This window comes from Epinephelus lanceolatus, chromosome 15 (genome assembly GCF_041903045.1).
Source record: "Epinephelus lanceolatus isolate andai-2023 chromosome 15, ASM4190304v1, whole genome shotgun sequence".
Lineage (NCBI taxonomy): Eukaryota > Metazoa > Chordata > Actinopteri > Perciformes > Serranidae > Epinephelus > Epinephelus lanceolatus.
This window is the reverse complement of record NC_135748.1, coordinates 36,226,376-36,248,489: the sequence shown is the minus strand read 5'-3', so window position 1 is coordinate 36,248,489 and position 22,114 is coordinate 36,226,376. Positions and strand designations below refer to the sequence as shown.

The window sequence follows — 22,114 nt, the reverse complement described above, 5'->3', positions numbered from 1 at the left end:
ACTAAATTACTGCATATTATAACTCCTTTTGTTCATTCCAACAAAAGACAATTTTACATATTAAAAAAAAAAAACATGACAATGCAATTCAAAGAAATGAGAAGGCCTGTTTGATTTAGCCCCAAATCTCTGGAAGTTTTTTTTTGTTCTTTCTTTCTTTTCGAAGGGACGAGTTACTTTCACATTTCAGAACACCAGATGTTACAGTATTTAAAACACCACATTAATGATCTTTTCTCTGCAGATTCCATTTCCTTAAAGGTACACTGAATTTACAATAAGGCATATTCTAAACGTTTTCCCAATTCGCAGGTCAAACCTCGACCACTAACTGCATCTTCAAGAGCTAAAATTTGAAGCACATTTTTCAATTTATATTACAAAAATCAAAGACAATTTGCAGCTGTAACATTTTGACCCTTAAGGTAAAATCCATCTACAAAGAACATTTTGCACGAGTTTCATGAGGGAGAGTCATACGACCGACACAGATGATCTCAACTCTCTTGTGTATTTTCATATGAACAGATTTCACATCTTCACACAGACCGATAAGATTGTCACATTAACATAAGATGCTGCTAAAATCATATTGCTCCACGATGGCTGCATGAAAATAATAAATCTTCGGCTTAGTACAGCAGGCTTCAAACCAAGATGTTAATAAATAAATAAAGAGAGTTTTAAATGTGAACATGTGATGATTTCTCTAGCTTTTTGGTCAAAGGCTGTTTGATGATGCAGAGGCTGTACAGTGTCTGTCGTGGAAAACAACTGCAGATTTGGTGTTTTTATTTCTCAGACTGGACGTTTGCGTGAACGTTTATGCCATTAAGTGACCCTCAGACACAGATTCTACACTACACGGGCTTCGATGAGAAAACGATCATCCCTCGTTCCTGATAAACGATCGTCCCGACGCTAAGCAAGACAGGCAAAGATCTCCTCCTCCTCGCTGCACCACCACGGCTCCTAACAACCCAAACTCATTATTGCTTGCATGTTAATACATAAAGTATGAGAAACCATTCTCGTCTCTGAAAACTAGAAATATTTCACAGTCAGACTCCAGCGTGAATGACAAGGGTCCAAACTTAAAGACAACAGAAAAAGCACGACTCTGTCTGTTTCTTTTTTTTTTTCTCTGTGTTCCTCTCTGGTTTCTTTCTGCTTTAACAAGGACAGACTCCAGTTTGTGGGAAGAGACAACATGGACGTTTGCTGGTGTATTCAGGATGTAGCAAGTCACAAATTCTTTGGAGTTTCATTCGATAAGCCGAGATGATGGAGCCTGCGGGGCTTCTCATGTACTGTCCCGTCGCAGGATGCAATGTTTTCACACACTCTCTTTAGATCCAAATAAAGACGCACACACACACACACTTGTCACACACGCGCACTCGCACACACACGCTGCCTTTCTCAATGCAAAACACAATTGGCACAGATTATCAAAATAAATACCCTGGAAGCTTGGCACTATGCAAAAGAAACTTCACTTTTTTTTTGAAAGAAATCTTATAAAAACTATTGAATAATCTCAGTCTACTCCACGTTTTCGTTTATCCTCACTATTACTTATATACTATATGCTGATGAAGGTTACACCAGTGTCGTAAACCTCTGAATGACTTAACTACCACTGAAACAATATAGCTCCTATTCAAATAGATTTTTTTTTCCACAAACGTACATCAAAATGAAGTATCTAACATCTATCGGACTATAGATAGTGCTGTTGTCTGGTATGCATCTCTTTATAGTGCCTCTTAATTTTTTTCCTGCTCCCTCTTCTTTCAAACAATCAGTTCCTTAAACGTAATCTCTGAAACCCAGAAACAAAATCTCTGTAAGTTCTGGGGACAGATAAGAAGTCACCTTCCTTTGTGTTATCCCACCTCAGACAGATGTTTCTGCATCTGTGTGGACGTCTGTTGGTGCAGATTACCTCACAGGTGTCCCTCCAGGATGCTGGTGACAGCTTGGTCCAGTGAAGGGCCTGACGTGGCCCTGGTCGGGGCTGCAGAGGGGCCCTGCAGGCGCTGAAGCTCCAGGATGCTGTCGATGGCACTCTGTAGATGTTCACTGAGCATGTTGTCCTCTTGGAGGGGGGGAGGCGGCGGGCTGAACCGCTGCTCCGGCCGGGATGATGCATCCAACCTGTAGCATTTCAGTTTCGGGGCACTGACATCTCTGGGAGGCAACTCGAAGCAACCAACCTGTGGCTCTGGCATAGAAAGAGGGTTTGGGGCTTTTATTTTGGAAATGGGTGCTGTCTGTGGGACCTCCTCTGCGGTGTTACAAGGCAGAGCTCCGTTGGAGATCTCCTCATCACGCTGAGGACACTGGGGTGCTCCGTTGGGTGCCTGAGAGTGGCGTTCATTCACAGCTCCGCTGCCGTTGGTCAGGTGCCCCATGTGGTCCCTCTTGAGTCCAGGGTCGCAGGCCGAGTTGTGAACAACCTTACGGGAGCCGGACTCCTGCTTGATGGTGAGCCTGAGAGCCCCGCGGGAGCTGGAGCGGTATGTCTTCAGTCCCGGGGGCCGGTCGGACAGTCTGGTCCAGGGTGGTGGGGAGGAGGGGCTGCTGGAGGAGCACAGCTGGGAGGGGCCGGAGGAGTGGGCACCGTGGGGGGAAGACGCTGATGTAGCCAAGGCCGTCATGAATGATTCTGGAGTCAAGAGAAAAGAGCAGAAGATTGAACAACAAACTGTCATCGTGCAAACAGTTTTAAAGGGTCAGTTCACCCAAATGACCCAAATCATCTCATACAGCTATGCAGCTAATTTTGGTTTCAATTGCTTTGGTTTTTTGATATTATTCAAAATCTCAGATGTCAGGCTGAGTTACAGAAAAATGAGTTTAAAAAGACTCAGAAGATATTTCCAAGAATATATAGTACCTGAGCGATTTCACTACTTGAAGAATCTTTTATTCAAGGCTGAAGCTACTTAAGGGAACATTTAAGGGGTATTTGGGGAAGATAAAGGCTTAATTCTAAATCTCCTCAAACCCATTACCCTTTATCCTGCTGAGGAGGATTAACTTTCCTCTATATGTCAGGTCCTGGTCTTGTAGCTTTCTGATGTCAAATCCTGTTAATCTTTCCAACAAATATCTCTTCATGTGCCTTATTAAAGGGATAGTTCTATCTTTTTAAGTTAGGTTGTATGATTGACTTATCCATAGTCATTTTATTACCTATGGAAGATGTTGGTCGGTACCCACCCAGTTTGGAGAGGCAGGCTGAGCAAAGAAGTCAACACGTCCCTCTCCCCAGCTCCTCCTGGGGGACCCTGAGATGTTCCCAGGCCAGATGAGATATGTAATCCCTCCAGCATGTTCTGGGTCTGCACCAGGGCCTCCTACCAGTGGGACGTGCCCAGAACACCTCTAACAGGAGGCGCCCAGGAGGATCCTGATCAGATGCCTGAACCACCTCAGCTGACCCCTTTCAACGCGAAGAAGCAGGGGCTCTACTCCGAGCTCCCTCTGGATGTCCGAACTCCTCACCCCATCTCTAAGGCTGAGCCCAGACACCCCACAGAGGAAACAGCTGCTTGTATCTGCGACCTCATTCTTTTGGTCGCAACCCGAAGCTCATGACCATAGGTGAGGGTTGGGACGTAGATGGACCAGTAAATTGAAAGCTTTGCCTTCTGGCTCAGCTCACTCTTTATCATCACAGCCCAGCGCAATGCTAGCATCACTGCTGATGTCGCACCAACCCGCTTATTTATCTCACACTCCATTTTACCCTCACTCATGAACAAGACCCTGAGATACTTGAACTCCTTCGTTTGGGGCAATAACCCTCTCTCAACCCAGGTAAAATTATTGGATTTCTTAAAAGAGTTTGGATATGAAGAAAGCAATATAACGGCTTTAGTTACCTATCAGAAAGGGCTGTCTGTGAGCGAGGTAAAGCTGTTTCTTTTTGTGTGGCTAAAGTATGTAGTATATCGCTTAGCTTCTGTGGTGGTACTTCTGTCTGCTCCTCCAAACTGGGGCCATGCAGACAGACATCTACTTCATGTAACACACCGACTGTGGATAAGTACCTCATCCCAACCCCACTTCAGAAGATCCAAACAATCCCTTAAACATGACCACAGAGCATCTGTTTGGGACTATGGATGAAAAACACGTTTGCATTAACGTGCACTTCACATTAAATAAATAAACGTAAGGGTTTTTGTTTTAGCTAAAGTTAACTATCACTTGTGAGTTGTATAATTTTTGTATTCCTTCAGAAGTCCAACAGCAGCCGAGCCTGACATTTAAGACTTTTCAAGTGCTTCCTTCCCCCTTTCCCAACTTTTTTAATTAACATAACAACCCTGCTTTAATTTGCTCTTAACCTCTCACATGTAATTTTCTCGTCATCACGCCGAGTCTCTCTCAGCACGACCCTGCTCCACATTTACACAGCTTAATTACACATTCACACCTGGGAGCTGCTCTGGAGCAAATATGGAGGTTAAGTGCCGCGCTCCGAGGCACAGATAAATTAGTTTATGAGAATAAATTGGGAAGTGTCACTGATTCACTTTTCCCATCCATATTTTCTGTCTCAGTCTTGGGATTTGAATCGTTCTCAGCCAAGAAAAATAACACGTTTACGTAGGTGTGTAATAAGGTAGATGGTGATGATGGATGGCACTGACCTGGGTCTCTGCGGACTCTCCGTCTGTCCTCCGCTAAAGCGCATCGCTCAGCCTGGAGGAAGAGACGCTCCAGCATCACCATCTCTGCTGACGGACTCTCCTGCTGTGGAAACCAGTTCATACTCCGTCAGACACACAAAGCATCATCTGTCTGCTCCAGGACTGGGAAAACAACTCTGTGGGATCTTTGATTTGGTGCATTTAATTTTCTCACTGCCCCATGATAATGACTCAGGCCACATAAAAACAATTACAAACCAAAGATGGCCGGTCTCAGAAGGAGCTCACTTACTCAACAGTTACTGACGCAGCATGTTGAATCTTACCTGGGCTTCTCTAACTAGTAGCTGCCTGTATTTGTTGACCATGTCCTTGGTGCGTTTCAACAGGAAACCAGACACAGTGTCAAACTCCTGGTCCACTGTGAGCACAGAAACATTATCAGAGTCAGATGAGCTGTTGACAAAAAGTTTGTGGGACCTGAAGAACTTACGGAGTCATCAACAGGCATCAAGTATGCACAAAGTTCTACACCGCTGTTTACCTTACACCAGTTTGTATTGTTGGAGGATGTGGAGCTGGACTGATCGGTCAAGTAAGGTTTTTCCCTGGACTCTGACCAGGGAAATACCAGTACCAATGCCAGTACCCTTAAAATTATGCCAATACCAATAGAGTCGTTAATTCAATACCAGTGGAGTGGTGTGTATACTTCCAAATGTTTTGGTGGCATCTCTGCGGTAGACGTTGAATTGACCATTCGAGGAGGAGAGTAGCTCTGCAGATGTGAGCAACAGAAAGTTTGGTGATCCTGCAAGGAGTTGAGATGGTCTAGGATCAGACCCCACTACATGCAGGTCAAAGGCAGGTATCGTTTGACTGGAGATGTTTCAGTACTACTTGGTACTGGGTTATTTAGTATCGATACCTTAAAGGTATTTAGTATCGATACACAGCCTTACTTGTCACCATCTACACTGCTGAGGTCAGGCCATGTCTGGAGAATGACAGTGTCCTTCTGGAGAGGATGGGTCCTCAGTGTCATCTCTTAAGAGTGCAACCCTCCACTTCAACTCCCATCCCTTTAGAGCAGGAGGGAACAGGCAGCCGCCCAGCTAGTCAAAGAGATGACACATCTACACCATCATTTGCTCCCACAGACAGCACAAACAGACAGCTTTGGAGCAGCAACAAGCTCACACGTCCAGTGCAGAACAAACAGGCTGAAAGCAGAAACCTGTCTGCTGCAGTCAGACTTTATAGAGCTGAATGGGACAAAGATGGATAGCTGAACATTTGGGATTTGTTCTGTTTGTTATATTGTGTTTTTTTTTTTCTTTTTTAGTGTGTTTGTGTTGTATATTTGTTGTGTTATGGCATTTTAAAATGTTTGCCTCTGCAGAAAAATACACCGCCACACACTTCCAGTAGGTCATAATTGATGACTGAGTGGAATTACTTTTGTTTGAGTCTTAACACTGTGTTTTAGGATAATTCTTTATTATATTAGAGCTCACCTAAATTGAAGTCATCCTGAGTGGGCAGGTGACCGGCGCAGGTGTGGTACGGCAGCAGGCGCTTAACAGCGTCCTTCAGTGTGGAAAAGGCCGGGCCGGTGAAGGGGGTCTGAACCGCTGCGTGGTCCAAACAGATCTGCTGCTGGAACCTGAAGGACACGACGGCAACTGTGTTAACCTGAGCTGCTGCAGACTGGTAAGGTAATAAAACACGACGTTGTACTTTTTTATATTTACTCTCTCTTACTGAGTGATGTAATGTAACAGTTATTCAGTACATACAAAAATTAAATACATAAAATAAGCTGATGTCAGTCTGAGAGTGAACTTTAGTGACATTTTCTATTTCATGGTTTCATCCGACATCACAGAACTTCTTACCTGTGCCTGCGCATTGCTGGTGTGACCCTCTCCTCTCTCTGCTGCTCCAGAGGACCTGCCAGCTGGCAGCCAGAAAACATTTTGGATGAGATCAAAGGACGGAGACAGGGGAGCACTTTCAGGTCATTAATAATAAGTTTGCCGCATTTAACAAATAATCATTTCAAAGCTTCCTGTCTCTGTTTCAAGACCGGAGCCAATTCATTTTCACCCAGAGGGGAACTTATTTAAATCATTACAGAAATTTAAATATCCCGAAAATAAATTACATAGGTTATATAATATAATTAGAGTTGAAATGATTTGTTAAACACTTAGTGGGTTGACAGTAGGGCTGCATAATGTGCATAAAAAAATTATATTGTGATTATTTTGACAGATATTGGGACTGTGATACGAGTCATTATTTTAGTGGGAATGGCAATTTTTGCATTTTATTTTCACTGAAAAAACATATATAAAAATGAGGATGATGTGATTTTTCTTGGGTCTGTACCTAACTAGACTCACAAGTCAGTCTTTAGACGCTTTGCTTAACTGAAGGCAGAGATCTCTGATTGTCTGGTGGCGAGACTAGTACCTAACAAGCATGCTCCCTTATGTCTAGAATATGACTTGTAGATGAGGGCCTCTCTGTAGCACCACAATGCTTCTTTTATTATAATGGTACATTGTGACACATTTTACTTTTATCAGTATTGCACTTAGTCATATTGCAAATTCGAAAATATTTTGATTTATTGTGCAACTCTTGTCAACAGCAACTTTTTTGATAATTGTCATATATTTTGGGAGGTAAAAATGGCCAAAAGTGTTCAGGTTTCGTCTTGTAATATTAGAATATTTGCTGTTTTTATCAATTGTCTATCATAGTAAATTTAATATCTTTTGGTTTTAAACTTTTGGTCAGACAAAACAAGACACTTAAATATGTCAGCTTGGGCTTTGGGAAGTTGTGATGGACAAATTTATGACATTGTATTGACTGAAAGATTTATCAATTGATCAAAAGATTAACTGACAGATTAATTGACAATGAAAATAATCTTTAGCTGCAGTCCTTAAGATAATATATATAATTTGTCTTTATATGCAACATATTTTACATTCGGTTATGTTTGGATTAAATTTAAGTATTTGGGATTTTTCCAACATCAACATAAAACAATAACCATCAAAACATTTAATGTATAGGCATTTCTGTACAGTATAAAGCACTAAAAACCATACTTCACACTGATCTTCCTTTGCAGTTTTCCCCATTATTTTTAAGATGTATTAATTTTAAGGCAAAACGTTCTGACAAATATATGTTTGTTATTTTGATATCTACTTGCAAGAAAGCCCTCACAAGGTGCTGGTTGCTTCCTGAACACCCCACATTAGGGGAGTAGATAGATAGCATAAATTATATTCATGTTATGGAAAAGATTATTTTTCTCTTCATCTTTAGAAACATGTGTTTTAAAAAAAGAAATACGTAACACCCTTATGGCCTGATTTTGTGTAGGTATCGTACAAAACACCAGTTGACTGTTTTCTGTTTGTTTTGTTTCCTCAAGTCTCCCTGACATATATTTCATGGTGCTTATATGAACACTTAATTTCTCCCAAAATGTACAAAGTTTTTAAATTTTGAAGAAATCTGAACAGCAGGGGAAATTATTGTGTTTATTAGGATTTACAGTATCTCACATAAGTGAGTACACCCCTCCCATTTTTGCAAATATTTCATTATATCTTTTCATGGGACAACACTATAGAAATGACACTTTGATATAACTTAAAGTAGTCAGTGTACAGCTTGTATAGTAGTATAGATTTACCTTCCTCTGAAAATTACTCAAAACCATCAACATCTAAACAGCTGGCAACATAAGTGAGTACACCCCACAGTGAACATGTCCAAATTGTGCCTAAAGTGTCAATATTTTGTGTGCCAGCCATTATTATCTAGCACTGCCTTAACCCTTTTGGGCATGGAATTCACCAGAGCTCACAGGTTGCTTCAGGAATCCTCTCCCACTCCTCCATGATGACATCATGGAGCAGATGGATGTGAAGACACCTTGTGCTCCTCCACCTTCAGCTTGAGGATGCCCCACAGGTGCACAGGTGAGTTTAGGGCTGGATACACACTTGGCCAGTCCACCACCTTCAGCTTCAGCTTCATCAGCAAGGCTGTTGTCATCTACTAGGTGTGTTTTGGGTCATTATCATGTTGGAAAACTTGATAATGAAAACTTGCGGCTCAGTTTCTGAAGAGGGGCGATCATGCTCTGCTTGGAATTCATGTTTCCCTAAATGAACCGAGCTCCCCAGAGCCGGCAGCACTCATGCAGCCCCAAACCATGATGCTGCCACCACTGTACTTGACTGTAAGCAAGGAACTGGGGCTGCATGAGTGCTGCCGGCTCTGGGGAGCTCGGTTCATTTAGGGAAACATGAATTCCAAGCAGAGCATGATCGCCCCTCTTCAGAAACTGAGCCGCAATACAGTTTTCCAACATGATAATGACCCAAAACACACCTAGAAGATGACATCTGCGTTGCTGAGGAAGCTGAAGGTGAAGGTGATGGACTGGCCAAGTATGTATCCAGCCCTAAACTCACCTGTGCACCTGTGGGGCATCCTCAAGCTGAAGGTGGAGGAGCACAAGGTGTCTTCACATCCATCTGCTCCATGATGTCATCATGGAGGAGTGGGAGAGGATTCCTGAAGCAACCTGTGAGCTCTGGTGAATTCCATGCCCAAAAGGGTTAAGGCAGTGCTAGATAATAATGGTTGGCACACAAAATATTGACACTTTAGGCACAATTTGGACATGTTCACTGTGGGGTGTACTCACTTATGTTGCCAGCTGTTTAGATGTTGATGGCTGTGTTTTGAGTAATTTTCAGAGGAAGGTAAATCTATGCTACTATACAAGCTGTACACTGACTACTTTAAGTTATATCAAAGTGTCATTTCTATAGTGTTGTCCCATGAAAAGATATAATGAAATATTTGCAAAAATGGGAGGGGTGTACTCACTTATGTGAGATACTGTATGATGACTTGGTATGATTTTCATAAACTGCTGTCAGAAAAAAAAAAAAAATTCTAATCACATTTTTGACATCATAAGGAAAGATATTATATTTCTTACAGCCCAGACACACCAAACCAAGATCAAAGAACTAGTGGTGACTGTTGCATCTCCTCACGCACCATGTCTCGGCCAAGAAGTTGCACTTCAGACAACAGCCAACTAGCACCTACGTTTTGCGCTTGTGTGAGAGGAATTAACTCTCCACACCAGCAGGTGAGAGATATCTGTATTCGTGCCTTGAAAAGGGAAACCAGAAGACCGAAAGGACAGATTCAAGTCGCTAGTTAGCACATTAACAACATGACTCGATGTTGAAAGAACAAATTAAGTTTACCGTGCACTAGTGAACAATAACACAAACAGTTACAAACTGTTTCTGCCAAAGAGCTCAATGGCTAAAAAAGAAAATACCAGATATATCAAGTTTGTTTTAATTTCGCCTTCTTGACTTAAAATGCTTGCTTTCCTCACATCTGTTTCTCGTCTTGTTCACTGAGCTGAAATGCCAATCAGAATGATTTCATCCACTGACGCCAATTCAACATGCTGACAAGACAACAAGGGCCGACAGATGCTCACTGACAACTGAAAATTGACCAATGGCTGACCATCAGTTTGGTGTGGAAATAGAAGTAGCTGTCTCTCACCTTGGTGCTGGTTTGCTGACTCGTCTGGATGGGGGCACACTCTCTGGAGGCCGGGGGCCCATGAGCCTGGACACCCTGGGCTGCAGGAGAGGGTGGATGGACATCGAGAGTAAACGGTTTACTCTCCACGACCAAGGCAGCTGTTGGCTCTGCAATGGAGGACATGATGACAATGATGACAGAGGCGATGGCGATGATGATGATGATGATTGTATGGCAGATCATAATAATGATGATGGTTAGAGCGAGTCGCTCTGTGTCATATTCTAAATGAAACTCACTGTTTTGTGTGTGCTGTTGGACAGCGGAGTCGTCTCCTCCTTTGGAGAGACTAGCAGACGCAGCCGTGGGATCAGGCTGCTGCTGAGGCACCGAGACACGCAGAGGGGGGGGACTGATGTGGACTGACGGGTTGACCGAGGACTGAGGCTGGGAGACAGACGACTGCTGGACCTGGACCTGGACCTGGAGCTGGACCGGAGGCTGGGAGACAGATGACTGGATCTGCACCTGGTTCTGGGCGAATAAGGCCTGTGAGACCTGGAGCTGATGGGGAACCTGGTACTGGACTTGGGGCTCAATGCGAGGCTGGGGGGCTGTGATCTGAGGGACCGAACTCTCGGGACCAGGCAGAGTGATTTGAGGGGAGAAACTCGTCGGAGCTGGTCGCTCTGAGTCCTGAACAGGAGGGGAGGAGCAGATCAGCGGTGTGTCCTCTGGGTTTGAGTGAAGTGGAGAGGCCTCGACACACTGGTCAGACATCACAGTGTGGGCGTCCTGACCGGAGACTGTGTGGGTCTGTGGCTGGGTCTCTCTTTCATTGGCCACCGGGGACGCCAGCGACTCCATCGGCACTACCGGCAGCGCTCCAACCAACAGTTCAGATGTGATAGGAGAACTAAGTGCTTGCTGTGGTAGAAATAAGATGGAAAAACTGCAGTTAGATAAATCTTTTTAGATTGAATTTGAAGCTCATAGTTCCATGGCGCATGAAACCTCATCACTGAGCACTGTAACCAACATATAAACGTAAACCAGCACAAGACATTCATCACTGAGTCAGGAGGAATCTGTTGCAGCTCTGACCTGTTGCAGATGTTGCATAAAGGCCTCGTTCTGACTCATCGACTGCGTCACCTCCTCCATTACTTGGGTCATGTCTGCTGGGGGCATCAAAAGTTTAGGGATCTCCACAGCTGGATCGGGGGCCAGAGGAGGTTCAGGGGGAGGCTGCAGGACTGTGACTACAGGAGGAGAGGAGGACTGCAGCCCTGCAGAGGTGGGCTGCACCGAGACGTGCTGGAGGACATGTCCATAGGGCTGCAGCAGGAGAAAATAAAGACATCAGAGCTGGTTATTAAAGTTGAATTTAACTGCAAAATACCTATTTTAACATTACAGTGTGGGCTGTGCCTCCAGTTTGGAGAAGCAGACTGGACTACCGCCACAGAAGCTAAGCAATGTACTGCTGTGGACGCTGTAGCCACCTAAACAAATCTATATCAGTTCACATTGTGTCAGCCTCCTGTTTCATCAGGGCCAGCTTTGTGTGTGTTTGCCCTGGTCGGTCTGTCTGTCTGTTCGCTGTGTCTTGCAGGTCCTGGTGGGCGGAGCTAAGTGGCAACAGGGAGCACCTGGCCAGTCTCCCAGTGGCAGCTTACTTGAGCCTGGCTGTGCAATCAGTTGGCTCTCTTCCCCTCATCTGGCACCACGCTCATTTACACACCTCATAACTTAACTACGTTTTTTGCAATTATGTTCTGTAAATAAAAATTTGGTGCACTTTTTAGTTGATACCGTGTGTGTCTCCCATTTTTGTCATGGCCTATGAGCCAGGTCACGACTAATTAGGGGCTTGTCCAGTCCAGTGCGCAAGAGGTAAGTCATTGACTTGGCTTAATGAATGAATGAGCTTGTGGGGTGTGATGAAGTGTTTGTTTAAGAGCACAATCCATGACAGGTAAAGCTTTGGTACCCCTTTGGTTCATCGGGTTAGTTTCTTTTCCTTATAGTGTTGCAGTGAACAAGGTTGGAGCAATTATTGCTCAGAAGCACACCATAGTACTGGGGGGTTGCCAAATGTTTGGTCACCTTTTCCGCACTACTGGTATTCAGTGCATAAGCACCCATCATTGGCACTGCATGAAGACTAGGGATGAGTTTCGTGTGAGTTAGATTTGGACAGGCAGATTACGTGGGGGGGGTTCACACTCTTCTTTTTGTGGGTTGATTGGACCCTTAGCGCACGAGGTTGGCACTTGCTTTGACCCACGGGTTTATGGGTTACTCTATATTTAGAATATTTTAACCACTTTGCCTTTCCGTCACATAGCTCTTTCAGACAGGGACCTAAAGCTATCATAGCAATCTATGCTCTCTTCAAAGCCACACTCAATTGACAAAAACAGTGATTTTACCTCGCAGAACACAGGAGTTCTGGTCTACCACTGCCACAATCAGTTACTTTGTTTGTGTTATTTTGTGACTTTGGTGAATCTGAACTAACCCTTTAAAACCCTTAAGTCCCATAATAATATAAACAAACTAAGTGAAAGAGGCAGCTGTAGACCAGCAACTCTTGTGTTCGGCGAGGTAAAATTACTGTTTTTGTCAATGGAGGCTGGCATTAAAAGAAGTGATATAACAGCTTCCATTCCTTGTCGACAACTGCTGTCTGACGGCAAGGTGAAGTGGAGAAAATACTGTAAATATAGTGTAGACTTAAACTGATAATATTTTTTTAGGTGGCTAATGTACATTTTGCTGCTGTCCCTGTTCACAGCAGTACATTGCTTAGTTTATGTGGTGGTACTCCTGCCTGCTTCTCCAAACTCAACCTGAACTATCCCAAATATCTTAAAACTTGTATAGCAGTACTTTTTTGTCTTATGTATGAAAATCACTTGGTTGAAACTTGTGTAATCCATCATAGTGAACATCAAGTCTGCATGATTTATTTGTCAATGTTACAATTATCATTACATGGGAATGCAGTTCAGGTGCAGACGGATTTCACAGGAGAACTCCAGCTATTGAGTGACACAGTTTCACAAAGTTGCAAGCAGCAGATTAAGACATGTATAGTCAAAATCAAAGCTGCACAGGCAGAGATATCTTGGCTTTCAGCTCCTTGTATGGGTCAAGCTTTAAAAACACATTTCCCAAAATGTAACATCTTTTTGTTAAACCCTTTCTCACTGGTAGATGCCCACGTATTTTAACTCCACATTCCCAGTTTGTAACACAAGCTTTCTGTTAAGTGTTTTCCTTCAAGCCTGAGCCAAGGCAGGTTATTTATATTTTATTCGATTTTGGATTGCTCCCTCTAGAGCCACAGTTGACACTATACAACTGTTTCACAGGCTGAGTAGGACTCCTTGGGATGAGTAAACTGATCATCATACTACGATAATATCACACTGACAAAAATTGATTCAGACTTCATTTTCACTGTGATGGATTACATCATCCAAGCAAGTGTTGAGCATCTGCTTACTGAACCAAGGTACAACAGCAACATTAAGATGAAATAAATTCAAATGACTAAAACACAGCAGCATTAATTGCCAACCTCTGAGACAGAAACGGCAGCTCACCTGTGGTAGCTGGTGGAACGTCTCCTCTGAGCTGCTCCTCTCCTCTTGAATGGCTCTTTCTGGCAGCAGTACCACGGAGGCCTGCTGGAGGCTCAGCTGTCCTTCTGTCACTCCTCCTGTCTGAGGAGCAGGGGCCTGTGCAGCAAAAGGCAGCCCCTGAACTACTGAGGGGCCGTTGACGATCGAGATGGAAGTGAGATCCGGGGGAAGCACCCCTGAACTGTTGATCAAGGTAATGTGGTTTCCAAGAGCAGGACTGTGGACCAGGGTGGTACGCTGCCCCTGCCCTCCTGGAGTGTAGGTTCCAGCCAGCTGCGCTGGCATCTGGAAGACAGTAGGGGGCGCTGACTGTAGCTGCAAAGGTCCTGAAAGCACAGTGGCCTGGCGGAGTGCTAGCTGCCCTGAAGGCGTGGTGAAGACGGGGCTGAAGTTCAGCTGTCTTTGGGGCACAGTTAGGATCTGAGAGCCTTCTACCAGCTGCCCAGTGGAGGGATTCACACTGTGGAGAGACGGGCCATGGTGACTGGGGGTCAGCAGCGGTCGAGCTGCACTGGCAGACTGGGAGATCGTAACAGGGGACTGGCCTGGAAGAAGGAACTGGTTTTGGCCTTGGAAGAGTCCCTGAGGCTGCAGCACAAAGGAGCCGCCCTGGTTGACCAGCTGCAGGCTGACTGGTTTGGGGAGCTGCTGGGTGGGCTGCTGCGGAGGAGCTGCAGGCTTTTGGCCCGGAGGTTGGGAGAGTAAAATATTTGGTGAGGCAGTCCCAGGGACAAATGTAAGACTTGGAGTGTGTTTTGGCCCAGAAGGCTTGGGGCTAATTTGAACCAGTCTGGGCTGAATGCTGATAGGCAGTTTGGGTTGAATGGGAAGAGGGGCACGCTGCAGGACGATGCCCGGTGCTGCTGCTGCTGTTGCTCTCAGGGTTGGGGTGATAAGAGGGCGACTGGTCATACTGGGAACAGCCTTGTGGATGATCATACTGGATGCCTGGGCAGGACTCAGAGAGAAGGAGGTCTCTGGAGAAGCAGCAGGGAACACGTTTCCAGGCAGGAGCCCCATCAGCTGAGGAGGGGCAGCAGGTTTTAGAGAAGGGCAGCCTGGCCCGACAGCCAGGAGGGAGGGCTGCGGGGGCTCCACTGCTGCTTGGGTGTCCCTGGGCAATGCCTGGGTGATGGGCAAGGTCACAGACTTGGGTATGAATGGTACGGTGGGTGGAGAGAGGAGAGGGGCAGGTGAGTACAGCGACAGGCTGTCCCCAGGTTGGGCCAGACCTGCCTCCAGAGCCATGGTCTGCTCTGTGATCTCAGCCTCCTGCAGGCTCTGCTGGAGGATATCACATGCCACCTCTGCCTCCTCCGCTTCCTCCACCTCTCCCTTCTTTGCCTCAAATCCAGCCTCCACAGGTGTCCCACCCTGCACCACCTGTGGGTCTTCTCCACCCTCCGGCGATGACAGGAGGGCCTCCTCCAGGAAGGACAGATCCACACACCCAGGTGGAGGTGTGTCTGGGGAATCCCTGCCATCTCCCAGCAGAGAGACTGGGCTCTGGGGGAGGAAACAGTGGGAGACAGAAAGAGAGGTGCAGACAACAGGATAGAAGAGAGAGAGTGAAAAGGAGGGGAGAATAGTGTGGTTAGCAGGAGTTAAGAGAAAGCACTTTCAGGCACAGGAGGAGAGAAAAAAAAATCGTTCTCCTGGGGAAAATGCTGGTTGTTGTGACGCTGCTGGCTGTGGATCCAGACACTCACCGGGGCATCTGTGAAGAGGGAGGGCTCCCCAGAGGAGGAGTTAATGAGCAGGTCTTCAGTCTGCAGCTGGTGGGATGAAATGAGTCGATTTTTAGGCAGGGCTCGCAAAGTCGTGGTGAGAAATGCACGCAGTATTACATTACGACTCTCTTTCACACTGTCAGCCCTCCTCCACACATCTCGCACGCCCGTGAGCCAAGAAATATTCCCATCTCAAATTTATCATTTGCACTATTGATTTTTTTATTTGAGTCCCTCTCTATTTAACACTCCTTTGTTACCTCATTGGTCCCATGAAGGAAGTCGTTCAGGGCTTGGGGGTCACTGCAAAGACGGAGAGGAATCACAGTCAGTTCAGTCTTATTGAATATTTGGTGCAAGTCAAGGATTCTGTACATTCGAACAAACTACCAGTTTTAACGTTAAATCATATACCGGTATAACAAAACCCTGCCCAGTTTACTTTCGATCATCTACAGGATCATTTTTATTCCGTTGGATCAAAGTACGAATCAGACAGACTCACCACAAAACATCAAGTAGACAAGTCCCATCTTCATCCTCCATGTCAACTAAAAGGAAGAGGAGGAAAAATAAAATCACATGAACATTTATTGGGAGGAAGTATAAATCACTGACTAGAAACCACTGCATCACACATTTTTACTTCCATTATCGATTAAATTAGAGGTTATTCTAGATGATGATTTTAATTTTTACAATCTCCAATGACATTGCTTCCTAAATTTAAGATTCTCATCTTGGTATATGAGCTCATAATGGCCTTCCTCCACAGTGCACATCAGACATGCTCTCAGTTAATATCCAGCAAATCTCAGGTCACAAGTAATCAGCCTTCATCATTTTTTACAGCATTTATAGATTTAGAAATTCACTGGTCTCCTAAAGCAAATCTACGTGTGCCTTATTAATGTACGTGCATGGGTATGTGCACTTTGTACTTATTCTTTCTCTATTGATCTATTATCCAGTAAGGCACCTCCAACTGCTTATGTGTGAACTTCTTGTGAATGGATTAATTGTTTGATTTATAAAAAGCCAGAAATTTGTGAAATTTGTGAAAAATTGCTAGTTCGTGGAGCACAAAACACCAAGTTTAAATTGTTTTTGTGTTGGATCAACTGTCCAAAATCCAAAGAAATGCAACTTACAGTGATGTAAAACAGAGAAAAGTAGAAAATCCTCACATTTGAGAGGCTTGAAGAAGTGACTAATTGGCATTTTTGCTTGATAAATGACTTGGATAACTGTTCAAAACAAAACCAAACCAGTTGCTTCAGAATTAACTGTTGTCCAGACCATTGTCTCCAACCCAGTCACCAGAACAGATGTCGGCATTGTATGTTTCCGCAAACCACATGTATGTCACACTTGTACTTTTCTTATGTAGCAGATTAGTTGAAACTTCACGATTCAATTTTGAATTTCATGTTGTGACAAGGCTGTGGTTAATGTGGCTAGGTTTAGACACAAAAAACACTTGGCTTCAGTCGTTACGAGCACAGATGGAAATGTCCCAAAGTCTCATGAAAACACACCTGCTTTTGTCACGACAAACATCGCTGGACATATCCCAAACTCTCATTAAAAAATACACTGCTACATACGTGGCTGTTAATGTCCTGAACTCTCGTTAGAAAAATGGATTTGTCGCTACAAAGATGGCTAGAAAGGTCCCAAACTCTTGTCAGAATATACTTGTTTTTGTTGCTACAAGCATGGCAGAAATTGTCCCAAACTCTCATTAAAGAATATCCGCTTTTGTTGCTAACATGTCTGGAAATGTCCCTAATTTTTGTTAAAAAATGCTCGGTTTTGATGCTTCAAACACGTATGGAAACGTCCTAATGTATTGTTAAAAAATACTTGCTTTTGTTGCTACAAACACGACTGAAAATGTCCAAAACTTTCAGTCAAAAATGCCCGCTTTTGGTGCTGTAAACATGGCTGGAAAAACCTGAACTTGCATTAAAAAACATCCACTATGTCATGACAAGCATGGCTGGACATGTCCTGACATGTTATTAAAAACACCTGCTCTTGTTGCTACAAATATGGCTTAAAATGCCCTCTCATGTTGTTAAGAAATGCAAGCTTTTGTTGCTACCACCATGGCTGGAAATGTCCCAAACTGTGTAAAAAAAAAAAAAAGCATAAAAAAAAGCATACCTGAACTCTCGTTAAAAAAAATCACACGTATGTTGCTACAAGCATGGCTGAAAATGTCCCAAAATCTCATTAAAAAATGTTTGCTTTTGTCACTCTAAAAACAGCTGGTAATGTCCCGACATGTGGTTTAAAATATGTTTGATTTTGTTGCCACAGACACAGCTGGAAATGTCCTTACTGTTGTTTAATAAACACCTGCTTTTGTCGCTACAAGCATGGCTAGGTGTGTCCCAAACTCTCATTAAAATATGCCCGGCTTTGTCTCTACAACCATGTCTAGAAATGTCCTGATACACTAAAAAAATACCTGCTTTTATCGATACAAACACGACTGGAAAACTACCGACCAGGTTTGTTGTATGTTGGTCTTGGGCAGCGGTCTTGCCTACATGCCATGCCATCAGTTAGTGTATCCCTGGTTTGCAGAAATGTACAATGCCAACATTTTATTCAGGCAACTTGGCTGGTGTTCTCCAACCTTTTGACTTGTGACCCTTTAAAATAAACTGTGTGACTCCTTGTCACAGCTGCTGGCCTCAGTGTGGACATGAACTGTCAAAGAGTGATTTTCTCCCTCACATTGTTTTATTTGAGTCATTTCACAAGAACAAAATCAGAAAAATCTAGATCATGTTGTGTTACTGACTCCTGCAGTCCCTTAAATGTGAGAGTCCCAACACCACAGGATGGGAATCACTGGACAGATCACCATCCCACCCAGTTACACTCTCTCCTAATGAGTCTGATTCATGTGTCCACTTCCCAGAAGGAGACAGACCACAACATGGACCTACTTCATATGTGAGAGGCCCCATACAGAGCGGTCGAGCTGAGTTCTGGTGGTGGCCTCATGGGAAGTCGTGGCCGGGCTTCAGTGTCTGGAGGCGGAGGGATGCCAGGCCGAGACGGCGGGACGGAGACGGAGACGGGTCCTCCCTCTGCTGCTGGGGCATCGCTGCGTCTTCACGGTGCGGGAAGCCGGTGGGAGGCTGGAGGTGAGGAGGAGGAGAGGGGGAGGAGGAGGAGGAGGAGGGATTCACAAACACACACCACCACATGCTGTCAGGTCACTTGAGGTTACCACCAGCCAAAACACATTCTCATCTCAGCGGTGAGACATAAGATCAATACATGATTCATCAGTTTCTCCTCAGCTGTGGGCACACTTGGTGTGATCAGACACCTGAAGGGACCGGACCAAATCTTTCCCAATAATCGCGTCATAGTGTATCGATCATGCCTGACGCTGATGAGGAAAATGGAAGCTATTGTTGTGGCTATGACAGACATGAGATCTGAGCGCCTCAGCTGTAAATAGACGGCTCCCCCTGCGTCTTGGATGTGACTTGTCCTCTCCTCATGGCTGCAAGGGGAAAAAAAGCAATGTGGGAAAAGCTCGGCACAGTTCAAGCCAATTATAACATTACTCACTGCCTCGCGCTCAATTTCCAGGGGAGGTCCCTTAAATAAAACAAGACAAACCTCCCTCTCCGATGCCGATGCTGACATATTTTTGTTTACAACACGACAACCGCATTAACACCCTCGAGGTACCGCATCGCCCAATGAAATCCAGGCAAACGACCCCTCATCTAAACCTGCAGCGGCAAGTGCATGCTATTCTCTGGCAATAACAGGACCAGGATCCAGTGATGCATTTGTAGGTTACGTAAGGTGAATGTGTGTTCATGTGAAATTAATGTCCCAAACGATGCAGGATGCGGAGCCGCTGTTTGCTCCTGCTGGTATTTGTCTGCTCCTTTTTTTTTCTTTTTTTTTAAAAATGATTTTCTCCTCCTGAGTGGGACCACGGCAGCTGACGCCTTGCTGTAAATCATATCGCGGTAACAAAAGATGCCTTGTGTTAAATATCATTTCCACACTGCCAGCCCCGAGCGATTCCCTTATCGTTGTGCCATTAGAGTAATTCCGCAATTCAGAAAAAAACAAGCAAGAGGAGGTAAAAAAAAACTCACCCCTTCTTTGTGGTTTATTGTCCTGTCAAGCGGGCCTCTGCGCCATCGATTCTCACTCAGTGGTCTTTTCAGATGCTAAAAGGAGGAGAGGGGGTGGTGGTGGTGGAGGGGGTGGTGGATGGGGTAGGGTAGGGTGGGATGAAGGAGGAGGAGGAGGAGGAGGAGAGGGGTGTGGAGGGGGGTACCGGGGTGGGTGTGAGAAACAGACTGGGAGAGCCGATCACAACACAAAGGTAGAGAGGAAAAAACAGAGGAGGCGAGGATCCAGCTTCAGCTGACCGCCTCCTGCGCTCCGTCAGCCACCGGCACACACTTCACATGTCCCCGCACCTCACAGCGGAGCTCCCTCATCCCCGATACAGATGTTACTCGTACATTTTATTGATTTTTCTTCCTTTAATTCCCCCGAGTCCGGAGAACTGTAAATACTTTCTCAGGCAGAGTGGTTAAAAATCAATATTTAGAGACGCGCTAATGTGCCACTGTACTGTGCCTAAAGGAGGAAATTACTATGTGCAGCACTGCAAAGCACATAACCATCCCTACACTTGTCTATGTACTGTTAAGGCAGGAGACAGAAGGAAAGAGATTAGAAAGAGACAGAAACTGGGAATAAAATAGTGAAAGACGAAAAATCCAAAAAGAAGAGGACAGACATACAACCAATGAAATCTGCAAAGATAAAAAGAAAACGCAGAGCATGTAGACATCCTAGAGTCAAAATCAAACAGTTCAAGAGGGGAGGGAAGAAAAAAATAAAAGAAGGAAGGAAAAATAAAGATAACAATATAAGGAATAAGAATATGAATTTGAAAGAAAAAAGGAAAAAGAGTAAAGACAGGACTAAAAGAAATGAAACCAATTAAATTTGCAAAGATAAAAAAACTGCAAAGCACATTGACATCCTTAGTGTCACCTCTCTAATGTCAAAAACTAAACTGTTCAAGAGGGAGAAAAGACAGATAAAATAATGATAAAGAAATAAGGAATAAGGAAAGCCACAAACATGAAGGGGAAAAAATGGGGAAAATGAAAAAAGATTAAAGACGGGACAGAAAGAACTGAAACCAATGACATTTACAGAGTTAAAAAAAACTGCAAAGCACATTATAATCCTTGCTAACACTTGTCTAGATACTATTAAAGTGGGAGAAAGAAGGAAAGAAATTGGGAAAAGACAGAAATTAGGGATAAAACAGTGAAAGACGAAAAATCCAAAAAGAATAAAAGACAGTACTGAAATGAAACCAATGAAATTTGCAAAGAAAAAAAAAGATGCAGAGCACATTAACATCCTACAGTCAAACCCAAACTGTTCAAGAGGGAGAAAAAGACAGAAAAAATAAAGATAAAGAAATACAAAATAAGGAAAGTCACAAAAACATGAAGAAAAAAACAGAAAAATGTAAAAGAGAAAAGACAGGACAGAAAGAAATGAAACCAATGACATTTACAAAGATTAAAAAAAACTGCAAAGCACATTGTCATCCTTACTAACACTTGTCTATATACTGTTAAGGTGGGAGAGATAAGGAAATAGATTGGGAAAGACAGAAATTAGGGATAAAATGGTAAAAGACGAAAAATCCAAAAAGAAGAATAGACAGGACAGACATGAAACCAATGACATTTGCAAAGATAAAAGAAAATGCAGAGCACATTGACATCCTACAGTCAAAACTAAACCGTTCAAGAGGGAGAAAAAGACAGAAAAATAAAACAGAGAAAAAGCAGGACAGAAAGAAATTAGAGCAGTGACAGAAAACCTTAATTTTTTAAAAATCTGCAAAGCAAACTGACATCCTTAGTGTCACTTTCCCACAGTCAACACTTAACTGTTCAAGAGGGAGAAACAGACGTACAAAGACACAAAAGGAATGAGAAAAGTAACACAAACATGAATTTGACAGAAAAAAGGAAAAAGAAAGAGGACAGGAACCAGAGGTAGAGGAAACATTTCATTTTTAATCTTCCCACACAGGCAGTGTGTTTTGAAGGTCCAGGAAATTGTGGATATTCTTCCAAGGCACAGTTAAAAGAAAAAAAAAATCAATATTTCAAGACAAGCTTGTTTGCTGCCGTATTGAGTGAAAAATGGGGAAATGTGCATGACAGCAAAACAAATTTACATCCTCTGTGGCACCTCAGTCAATGGCACACGGTCCAAGAGGGAGAAAGACAGTGAGGAGGAAAAAGTTTTAAAGAAAGGATGAAGAAATAAGAACTTAAAGACAGTAAATGAATAACAAAAATGACAGACAGCAAAAGAAGAAAGGACACAGAAAGGAGAAAACCTTAAT

General features: G+C 43.9%; 1 protein-coding gene across 1 annotated transcript; it reads right to left on the bottom strand.

Moving 5' to 3' along the window:
• Nucleotides 1-1,799: 1,799 nt before the first annotated feature.
• LOC117267320 (BRD4-interacting chromatin-remodeling complex-associated protein) lies at nt 1,800-19,809 on the bottom strand. Its single transcript, XM_033643166.2, has 13 exons — nt 18,633-19,809; nt 16,175-16,220; nt 15,930-15,972; nt 15,649-15,714; nt 13,901-15,445; nt 11,391-11,624; nt 10,586-11,213; nt 10,305-10,453; nt 6,566-6,627; nt 6,185-6,333; nt 4,994-5,088; nt 4,668-4,770; nt 1,800-2,671 (listed from the first exon to the last, which is right to left on the bottom strand). The coding sequence occupies exons 2-13, from the start codon at nt 16,213-16,215 to the stop codon at nt 1,950-1,952; spliced, it is 3,837 nt and encodes a 1,278-aa protein (XP_033499057.2). The 5' UTR covers nt 16,216-16,220; nt 18,633-19,809; the 3' UTR covers nt 1,800-1,949.
• Between the last annotated feature and the right edge of the window lie 2,305 nt (nt 19,810-22,114).

Coding starts and splice junctions, on each gene's coding strand:
- LOC117267320 (XM_033643166.2), bottom strand. CDS start 16,215: ATGGAGGATGAAGATGGGACTTGTCTACTTGATGTTTTGTG. Junction 6,628..10,304: donor GTCAGCAAACCAGCACCAAG/GTGAGAGACAGC, acceptor TCTGGCTGCCAG/CTGGCAGGTCCTCTGGAGCA. Junction 2,672..4,667: donor GAGAGTCCGCAGAGACCCAG/GTCAGTGCCATC, acceptor TCTTGACTCCAG/AATCATTCATGACGGCCTTG.